This window comes from Balaenoptera musculus, chromosome 13 (assembly GCF_009873245.2).
Source record: "Balaenoptera musculus isolate JJ_BM4_2016_0621 chromosome 13, mBalMus1.pri.v3, whole genome shotgun sequence".
NCBI classification, from domain to species: domain Eukaryota; kingdom Metazoa; phylum Chordata; class Mammalia; order Artiodactyla; family Balaenopteridae; genus Balaenoptera; species Balaenoptera musculus.
In genome coordinates, this window is record NC_045797.1 from 57,756,440 (window position 1) to 57,766,778 (window position 10,339).

The 10,339-nt window shown below is 43.3% G+C and overlaps 1 protein-coding gene across 9 annotated transcripts in view; it reads left to right on the plus strand.

Moving 5' to 3' along the window:
• The window catches only part of SLC8A1 (solute carrier family 8 member A1), a 407,018-nt gene extending 397,214 nt beyond the window's left edge, over positions 1-9,804 (plus strand). For all 9 annotated transcript variants that reach the window (XM_036873088.1, XM_036873094.1, XM_036873093.1 and 6 more), the window contains one exon: positions 6,355-9,804. In XM_036873088.1, coding sequence (XP_036728983.1) covers positions 6,355-6,731 — 377 coding nt within the window. In that variant the 3' untranslated portion in view covers positions 6,732-9,804. The remainder of the gene's footprint in view (positions 1-6,354) is intronic.
• Positions 9,805-10,339: the final 535 nt, after the last annotated feature.

The following is a 10,339-nucleotide window of genomic DNA, read 5'->3' on the forward strand; positions in this document are numbered from 1 at the left end:
GGTGTTCTGACCTGCCAACATGAGTCCTCTTGAGCTTTTCATTTACCTCTTTTCTTCTCTTCTAAAAATAGGTGTCATTGTCTCCATTTCTTTTTCAGGGACAGTTTTTATGGGCAGAAATTTTAAGTGTTTTTCCCTTTTTCAGTTTTTACAACTTCTCTCCTAACTGGTCATTATTCAGTCAAACATCAGTAATTCCCTGACCTCTTAAACTTCACTTGGATGCCAAACAAGGTTTCTTTTCGTTTGAACCAGTGAAGGGAATATGTGTATGTAAGTAAGAAAGTGTGGGTTTCATATTTACTAGGGTAAATAAATATCACAACCAAAAGCAAAAACTTGTTTAAGGTTCTTAGTGACAGAGGAATTAGTACATAAATAAAATTTCCATTTGAATCCTCAAAGAGGGAAACAAAAAGTGCATAGAAGAGAGGAAAGAATAGAGAGGAATACATACGTTGTTTAAGCAAAGAGGTCTGCCTTTCAGTCACTAGTAAAATTCGGGCCATAAACCAGATCTCTAATGTCTTTTTTATGACTTAGGTTATATGGAATTTTCAAACTAAAAATCTCTTTGATTTTAAGAATAATTGTATTTTCTACCACATTTTTAAATACCTGGGACCATAAAGTTAATATGTCTTTAAAGGGTGTTATAACTCCCCAGAAGTTTAGAATCATTACAGGAATTCACAGTTCCAGACCACTTATGGATTCCCTTGGGATCTGGCTCTGTTGTCTTATAAAAATAATTACTAATATTGAGCACTCATTCAGTGCCAGGCCCTATTCTGAGCGCTGTTCATGTTAACTCATTTCCCTCAAAACCATATTAAAGTAGGTAAGCTTCTTACCTGGCAAGTGAAAGAGCCAGAATTCAACTAATTTAAGTAAATTTCACTCTTTCCTTGGCCTTTTATAGTTGCCATGCTGGAATGGGTTTTTTTTTTTTTTTTTCAAAAAAAATTAATTGAGAGTATAGCACAACTTGAGAGTGGAAGACTTCATGGTCAAGCAGTCCCAGCCCCTCCACCAAGCTGTTTTATGAGCAAATGACCACTCTATCAGAGGGCATCACTGTCTCTCCTCAATTAGCTGCTTCCCTGAAACTCAAACATCTCTTCCTGCCAGCAAGGCCCCCCCAAACTGTGGGCACTGGGAGTGGTAGCTTCCATTTCCATGCCTGAGAGCTGTGGTTCTTGAACCTTGGTGTAAAAGCTAGCCACCTCAGGCACTTACTAAAATGCGTATTCCTGTGTCTTTTTCTCAGAGAGTCTGATTAAGTGGGTGAAGGGTGGAGCCCCAAATCTTCATTTTTTTTTTAACTAGGCTCTCCCAGTATTTCCAATGCCAGTGATATGCACACTTGATTGACATGATACACAGTATCTGAAGCAGTCATCACTGCCACCAGTTATTGCATGGCTACACTCATATAAAGGGTCATGTGATTTGAAGTAAGTAACATTGCCAACATTTCTTACCTATTTTTAAGAGGTCAAATGACCCTGTGCTGTGTGGTTCAACTCCATAAATATTGCCACAGTTTCATCACTGGCAAGATCTTCAGGTCTAGAGATCACTTTGACTATTTCATCTAGGTCATTTATTCTTTAAAATGAGATATCGTCATCATTCGTCAATTTGAAGGAAGGTGGGTGGTCATGTACAAACGCCTGCAAAAAAGAAAAATCCCACCAAAACCATATATATGAATTTAGTCTCTTGATGTATTCTGTGTACCACCCAAACAGTAAAGTTAGGAAACCAGAACCCCCCCCAGAGAGTGAGTGTCTTGCCCAAGAACACACTGACTGACAGAAGAGCACAGAGGGTCCCCTTGATGAGACTTCTCCCACTAGCGCAGCAGGAAGCTCTGAACCACCTGGCCTGTCCCCTGCGTCATCAGTAATTCACAGGTGATGGGAGGCAGCTACCATGCCTCCGTAGCAGGCTGGGCTCCAGTCAAAATCTGCTCCTGAGCGCGAAGCGCTTGAGAGTTGCACAGCTGGCCCCCAGCACGTGCTAAGAGTCTAGACGAAGATAAACCACGTGGGCTGGTACTCTAGGTAATACGTAAACCCTTCCTGTGACCTGCAGGGCTGTAAGAACTCTCCTTTTTACAGAAGAGATGTTTGAGGCTTAGTCTGTATGTAGCGATAAAGTTTGAGAAGTTCAGTTAAAAAATCATTTCTGGAGGAAAGGGGAGTGTGCTGATATCTAGTCAATATTCCTGCATATTGACTAGCTGACTTAGCCGCCAAGGTTAGACGCAGAGAACAATTATGTCCTGACTCTGTAACATGTGGCTTAATTCCAGCCACACTGCCTCCCAAACAAATCTTCCCTGTTAGTGGGAACCAAGGAGGCAGGACCAAAAGTCTAAAACTCTACGACTAATTTATTAGAATTCAGGGGGCGCGGGTTTGATCCCCGGCCAGGGAACTAAGGTCCTGCATGCCTTGCAGTGCGGCCAAAAAAAAAAAAAAAAAAAAAGGAGTATAATTTTAGCGCTTGCATTTCCGTCAAGAAGTTTACAGGGGCTGATCAAAGGGCTCAGAATAGTGACTAGTTCATGTGCCTAGAGTATTCCTATTGTGAATCTTATTAGATAATAAAAGACATTGCAAACAAATTATAATATGGCTGAGCAATGACTAGAACTGAAGTTTGAGAATAAAGATGTTTATAAGAAAGGAAAAATATAAAAATAAAATTCATTAGAATTCAAGGTGGGAGTCAGAAGCAAAAATTACTATTAGAATACTAACCTGAAGTATATATGTAGGTATAGATATACACACATATGTACATGATTATCAACATAACTTAGTTTGTACCAATCACAGTGGAAATCTGATTCATGTATGTTTGTATGTAATGGGCCAAGTTCTGAATATGCTTACGCCATGTTCAATAGTCCGTGTTTGGACTTCACTCTGGGGAATGGCATTTGAGTGGCTTTTGCATTGTTCAGCCATAAGCAGGTTGCGGGCTTGGCATTCAGGGTCGGGCTTGGCGTTCAGGGTCGGGCTTGGCAGGGCCTCGCCTGCAGTCTGTGGTCTGCTGGTCTGTGCACTAAGCAGCGGTGAGAGAAGGTAGTTTGGGGAGATTCCATCACAATTCATTTGGAAAACAGAGTTGTCTCTGTTGCGGTTAAGGCTGATGGTTTGGATGTACTTGTGTTTCTACAATTTTTCTTACGCAGCTTTTGAATTGAAAAGCAAAGGTCTGCTGTGTAACCCAGGTAAAAAAAAAAACCTCCCTGATTCAGAGGCCCAAACATGTTTCATTTATGTGAGAAGCTAATCACTTTGGCAACTAATTTTCAGAGCATCCAAAGAAAGGCATTTGTAAACAGGAACCTATTATTACAAGAATTCTCATGTGCTATTCACATTAATAGGCTCTTGAAAAATGGCTTAAGGGAGAAGTCCCTGCAGACCCAGGAGGGCCCAGTGAATCTTTGAATTTGTGCCTCATTCCCTTCTGGGGCGGCAGCAGAGATGCCATCCAGAAAGTCCAGGGTTTCTGAGTGGGGATGGGGCACCCAGGAAGTCTGGTGTGCCACATACAGCATGCCGGGGGAGGTATGCATGCGTGTGCTGTGGAACATGCCAGGTCCCCGCCCCTGCAGCATGGGGGGGGGGGGAAGGCACCCCCCAGTCACTAGGCGCCGCCAGTGGCCATGTCAGCACAGAATAACATCTCAGGGGGTCCTCAGCAGCAGCTGAGCTGTAAGTGGCTTTCTCGTGCTTTACACTCTGTTCCTTTACTTTCCTCGCCGACCTGACTTTGCTCGAAAAGTCAAAGCAAAATGACTTCATTGTTTTTGAGGCTGCTGCTGTGTCAGGTCCTAACAACTCTTAATAATGAACAGCAAGAGACCGTGAAGATCGTCTCACTGGGCTTTTACTCACCGGCCTCTGTTGTGATAGTCCTGAGAGGGCTGCAGTGTGTGATCGATCACGAATGCAAAAAGGCAGCACCCCATCCAGCAGGGCAGGTTAGCAAGCTGCCTATACCTCCTTCAGTCTTTGCTCTCACTGATACAGGAAGGAGCTGCTTCAAGGTTTCTGAGTGGAAGGAACAGGGCAACCTGAAATGGACTGAGAGGGAAGGAAACCTTTAGCCTTCCTAGGAGGGGCGGTGAGGTCTAGGGTGAGAAGGGGCTCTGAAATCAAACAGATTTGGTTTCAAAAATCCTTGCTTTGTTGACAGACACCCTGTCCAAGAGGCATACTATCACAACATCACTGTTTCCCACATTGTAAAAGCGGAATAATAGCATCTACTCTCTAAGGTTGATAAGAGGGTTGAATGAAAATATCCGTGTAACATGTGTAGCACAGAGTAAGCAGTCCGCCTCTTTATAAAACAGTAACTAAAATCTGCTTTCCGTCACAGACAGGTCAGAATCAGTGAGGTGGGCACTCAAGGTTAACCACTTCCCTTTCAGAAAGAATGTGACACCACAGAGCCAGTAGCCTCTCAGCACCCATGGTAAAAGCACAAGAATCTACAGGCTGATAGAAACGTACGTGCTTTATGTAGCATCCTCATTGGAAGTGGCCACGAATAGCAACAGAGGGGAGAGAGTAATCCAGATATCACACAACTACACGCACGCTCAGAGCATAATGCCTTGTAGTAACAGCATACCTGCCATTGCTGGCTTTGCAAACTTGAGTGCAATTTGACAGTTACTAATATCTACTCTAAACCGACTGTGCAACGTATTTTGCAGAGGTAACTGAAAGGACTTTGATACCAGTAACTAGGTGAGCATATAGAAAGGAAGTTGAATATCTTACAAGTCCTGTTCACATTCTTAATAAAGGGAGCTATTTCAGATCCAGCGTCAACTTTTAATAAATGGGTCTAGGCAGCTCCATTCACATTGTCTTCCCAAAGCAACAAAAAGAGCTACTCTTGCTTTGTACAAAGAAACGTTGGCATTTTACATATAATAGCTCAGTTTAACAAAAGCACTCTGAAGTGGGCATTACTATCCTCATTTCACAGATTAGGAAATTGAGTCTCAGAAAAATTAAGTAATCTGCCTGGGGTCACACATGCAGTTGTGCAGGCAGAATTCGACACCCTCTGATTCAAGTTTGCACTAAGCCCCTGTGCTCTACTCACCCAGTGTAAGTCAATCTTGTCCTACTCCCTGTAGAGAAAGGAAATGGATGATTTTCCCAGCTTCAGAGAAAAGATGCATACAGGATTCTTGGTGAACAGAGAGCTGTGAGGATGGCCATTAACATGCCAGGCCAGGGAAGGGTGAGATGGAACGATGAACAGCATTTGCATGAAGGCAGGAGGCCTGAGCTCAAGGCTTAACATGGCTTCTTCCTTGCTGTGTGATGTTGCACCTCTCTGAGCCCAGTATCCTCACCTATAACGTTTCCTCTCCTCATAGAATTGTTGTCACCATCAACACAATAACATAGGTGAATCTGCTTTCCTATCTGTAAGGCTCTAGGCAAATGTCCATTGTTATCATGGGTCAGTTACTTTCACTTCCACCACTGACTTGCTCTTGAATCTTTGGAAATAGTTCCTGACCTTCTCATCTATAAACTAGAGCTGATGCTATGGCAGCCTTCAGTAATACCCTTCAGCAGCCATTCTCAAACTTCACTGACCTAGAATCTTTTGGCATGTTGTAAAAACATGTTCCTGAGTCCTGGCAGCTATGATCTAGCACGGCTGGCCGGAGCCTGGTAATATTCATTCTTAAGAAGGACCCCATCTCTGGGCTTCCCTGGTGGCGCAGTGGTTGAGAATCTGCCTGCCAATGCAGGGGACACGGGTTCGAGCCCTGGTCTGGGAAGATCCCACATGCCGCAGAGCGACTAGGCCCGTGAGCCACAATTGCTGAGCCTGTGCTCCGCCACAAGAGAGGCCGCGATAGTGAGAGGCCCGTGCACCGCGATGAAGAGTAGCCCCCACTTGCCGCAACTAGAGAAAGCCCTCGCACAGAAACGAAGACCCAACACAGCCATAAATAAATAAATAAATAAAATTTAAAAAAAAAAAAAAAGGACCCCATCTGATTCTGATGTAGATAGGCCGTGATAACGCTCTGAAAAATGCCTCCCTGCAAACTCAGTGTTACCAAGAACCGTGGTATCTGTGGGTAAAGAACTTGACCAAGGTCACCTGTAAGTCAGCAAGTCCTGATACCTGGATCCTGTCGTTCTGCCCCCACGACTGGGACTCGAGGGAACATCGAAGCTCGGTCCTGGTCACGGGGTTTCAGTCCAGAGGACACAGCTGAAGCTGCCAGCACTCCACAGACCTCTTTAAGTGGCTAAGTGTCATCGGCTTTTTCTTCTTCCTCCACAGACACATTTGCAAGCAAAGTGGCCGCCACCCAGGACCAGTACGCAGATGCATCCATAGGTAACGTCACAGGCAGCAACGCAGTGAATGTCTTCCTGGGAATTGGCGTGGCCTGGTCCATCGCTGCCATCTACCACGCGGCCAACGGGGAACAGTTCAAAGTGTCCCCTGGCACGCTAGCTTTCTCCGTCACTCTCTTCACCATCTTTGCTTTCATCAATGTCGGGGTGCTGCTGTATCGGCGGAGGCCAGAAATCGGAGGTGAGCTGGGTGGGCCCCGGACTGCCAAGCTCCTCACATCCTGCCTCTTTGTGCTCCTGTGGCTCTTGTACATTTTCTTCTCCTCCCTGGAGGCCTACTGCCACATAAAAGGCTTCTAAAGGAACAATCAGATGTAGTAAATTTATATATATATACATATATATACATAAAAAATTATGTATAACGAACAGAAGAAACTGACATTTGTCATGTCCACTTACCTGCTGATGGAATCCAGCTTCACGAGCAGACTCTGTACTAGGGCCGGAGTGAGAAGGCATCACCTCCTGTTCCCAGGGGCCTCGTCACGTTGAACCAGGCGTGGAGGCAGGGCCATCTTTGCAGCTCAGCCTCTGAGGGCTATGTGTTCTCCCCGGCTTCATAAATCGTTAAGTCTTTGATTTGTTTTCTGTTTGTTTTTGCTTGTTTTGGGCAGGGGTTTGGGGAGGTAGTTGATGTTAGGCTTTTGTTTTGTTTTTTTGGGGAGGTTCAGGGTTTTGGCTTCTCTTGTGGGAGGTGATGACCCATCTAAATGCAAATGGGTTTTGGGTAAAAGTGGAAATCATTAAGATTACTCTCCCTTCCCCCAAACATTTAAAAAATTATTTTGGATTAAGAGAGGAAATGGGCATGGAAGAAGAAAGAAGCATGTCTTCACCATATAACTAAATTTCATGCTCATCTCTGGGATGGGAGCAGAGGTGTGAAGCTGCCTCCAAGAAGAAACCTGGCAGCTGGAATGGAGCCCAGAAAAGTCATGGTCCTAGATAGATAGAGTCTGATAGTGAAAGATAGGAGGCCGGGCACTCTTGTTCACCAGGTACAGGAACATCGTGCCTGGATTCCCAGGAACAGGCAAAATCCTTTCTTATCTCTTTAGCGCCAGACTGTGATTAGCAAGGCCCTTATATTCTGGTGTTCCAGCCCTGCTAACCCCCCAGGCCCCCCCATCCCAACCCGCCTCCCCTCCTGCTCACCACCCCTCATACAAACAGGAAGAATAACCCCATTCCAAAAGCACATCATCCTTTTCCATTTGCATCAGTACGTGTCCCAGTCCCATGCTGCTCTTGCCTGGGGTCATCCATCAGTTTTGTTTTCAAAAGCATCCATGGCCTGCATACTCCTGTTCCAGCCATGACCGAACATTTGCTCCTCCTTCATGTGCCTGTTTGGGAATGTTGTTGTGATACCTGTTACACAGTGCATGGATGAAACACAAATACAACAAAACAAAGCGTATCTGTATATAGTAGAGTATAGCATATACTGTTCTCCCATTGGGCAACGTTGATTGATTGGACATTGAAGACATAAGTGAGTTTTCTTTTCACCTGAGTTGTAACTTTTGTGTTATTATTGAGTTTGATTAGGGATAAAAGGAGGAAATGGCTTATTCGTGGATCTGCATGTTCATTTCTAAGAAGCAATAAATGTTACATGGGAAGTTAAAGCTATTGAGAGGACAGTAGGCAAACTACAAAGTATCTTCATGGAAAATTAGCCACTTGGTACACATCAGAGCCTCAAAAACTCACCTGTTGGTTCAGGAAGGCCAAGGAGAACGGCATGTAGAGAAGGGGATGTGTTAGATGTGCCTGAGCTTTGAAAGCCTCCGTTCCCACAACACCCCTGCCCCCAAAGTATTTATTTCACATCTGCTCTGTCTGGCACAGATGGTAGATAGTGCTGGTTTGTTCATTTTATTTTTGTATGTAAAAGGCAATTTGGAGCCCTGTTTCTTTCACCGTCCAGACCCCTCTGATTGTATCTGCAGTTCCTGAGGAGGAAAGAAGCCATGGTGAGCAACAGGCCTTTAAAAGTGTATCTTCTCTACTTAGGACTAAGGAGGAAGCAATTAAATGGGATGATTAGTGCCTCCCAGGAGCATTGCCCTGGGAGATTTTTAACCCTGGAAAAGGAATGGCTCTTTCTGTTTCACAGTATCAGAGAGTGTGGATAAACGCAACATTCCAAAGCCATGAGTCCATGAATGAGGTATAAATGGAATGACTTAGGTCCCCTCTCAGACACTTCTCTATCCATAAAGAATCCCAGGCCGGAGACACCCCTAAGCCCTCTGTATTGATTCAAAGGTACTTAACTCTCAACAATTTTAATTTGTATCTTCTTCCACTTAATAATCACGCTCATTCATCATTTAATAAACATTGGGTGACCGAATGAATAATTAAATGCTGGTTACCCACTCAATATGCCAGGTACTGTGCTACCTCTTGGGGACGAAACCATGGACAAGACAGCCCAGATCCCTGACCAGAGGGGGTTAACACAGCCACATGGAAACAGTTTGATCTTAGGAGAAAAACACAATTCTGAAACCCTCTTGTCTAAATATCTAAGATTTTCTTTAACTGAGACAGTATAAGGCATAGGGTACGAAAAGCATTCTATGTATCCTTAGCCAATCTTGCAGATCTGCACATCTTCCCATTTTAAACCAAGTAAAGCAATTGTGTTGGTGATCCAGATCACTGAGAAGGCCCAATTAACCCCAATTTTTATCTTTGTTGGACAGCAGTACTTTTCTATGCCCCCCACAGATCTACAATTTCTCCTCTCTCTTGGAGCCTCACCCCTACCTGTCATGGCCCAACACACTGGTGGCCTAACTCCTTTGAGGGCAAACTCTAACCCCCTTTTTTTTTTTTTGAAGATTTATTAAATAGAAAGCTAGCCTAGAAACACCAAGTAAATTGTCAAGGGATATGAGTTGTTGAAACATTAGAATGACTTTGCCCTCCTTTCTAGCCATATTTGGAATGTTAATAATCCCATAGCAAATTTTCACAAAGGACTTTAAGAAATCCTTGGCGTTGGTCAACTTCAATTTCAAAGCTTTTTGGTTTGTTTGCTTTTTAAATTTTCATGTTTTAGAGAAAATATGATTCTGGTTGTTCAGGGTTGTATTAGTAATTATAGTCGTGTAAAATTATTTTGTTTGATTATTTTGTGTGTATTATGCACAGCTTGGGGGGGGGGAAGTGCACTAATTGTGCTGTTCCTTATAAATGGTACACACTATTGACACAGACAAATAAAGTTTCTAATTGTTTCTGATTTAATCACTAGTGATACAGCATATTCTGTATGGAATGTTTTCTCTCTTCTCATTGTCATCTGCTTCATCTTTTGTTTTCATGTTTTGAAGAAATAAAGACCAAAAAGGTATTATTGTGCAATTGGTATCCTCATCCAAAAGAAAGAAAACAGATGCCGAGTATTCGACTTGGCAAATGTCAACCCTTTGGTCGTGCATTGTTTCCTTTTAATGTCCCAAAGGAGCACAGGGTCAGAATATTGAGATAAATGATACTTTATGCATCTCATTGTCTTTAAATTTTTCTTTAGAATTCCTCATATTATTCTTTAGAATTCCCATATTATATCCATATATGGTCATACACAGAACACTTTCCTAGGGGAAGGTAATTTTCTTGGATCAACAATTAATGTATCTCTTGGGACCCAATCTTTGGTTTAACACAGAATGAGCAGCCAACATCTACTTCTTTACGGCAAAAGGAATAATTCAGTGACCAGAGTAGCCTTGACTGTTTAGCAACTCTTCAGCAAAATGCCGTGGCCCAATGATTCTAACCTCTTATAAGCTAATTTTATTCTTTCAAAGATTCCGATTCAAGCCTTCCACCAGTGAAGGTTTTATAGAGCTTTGCTCTGGTGGCTTATAGCATAAACACACTAA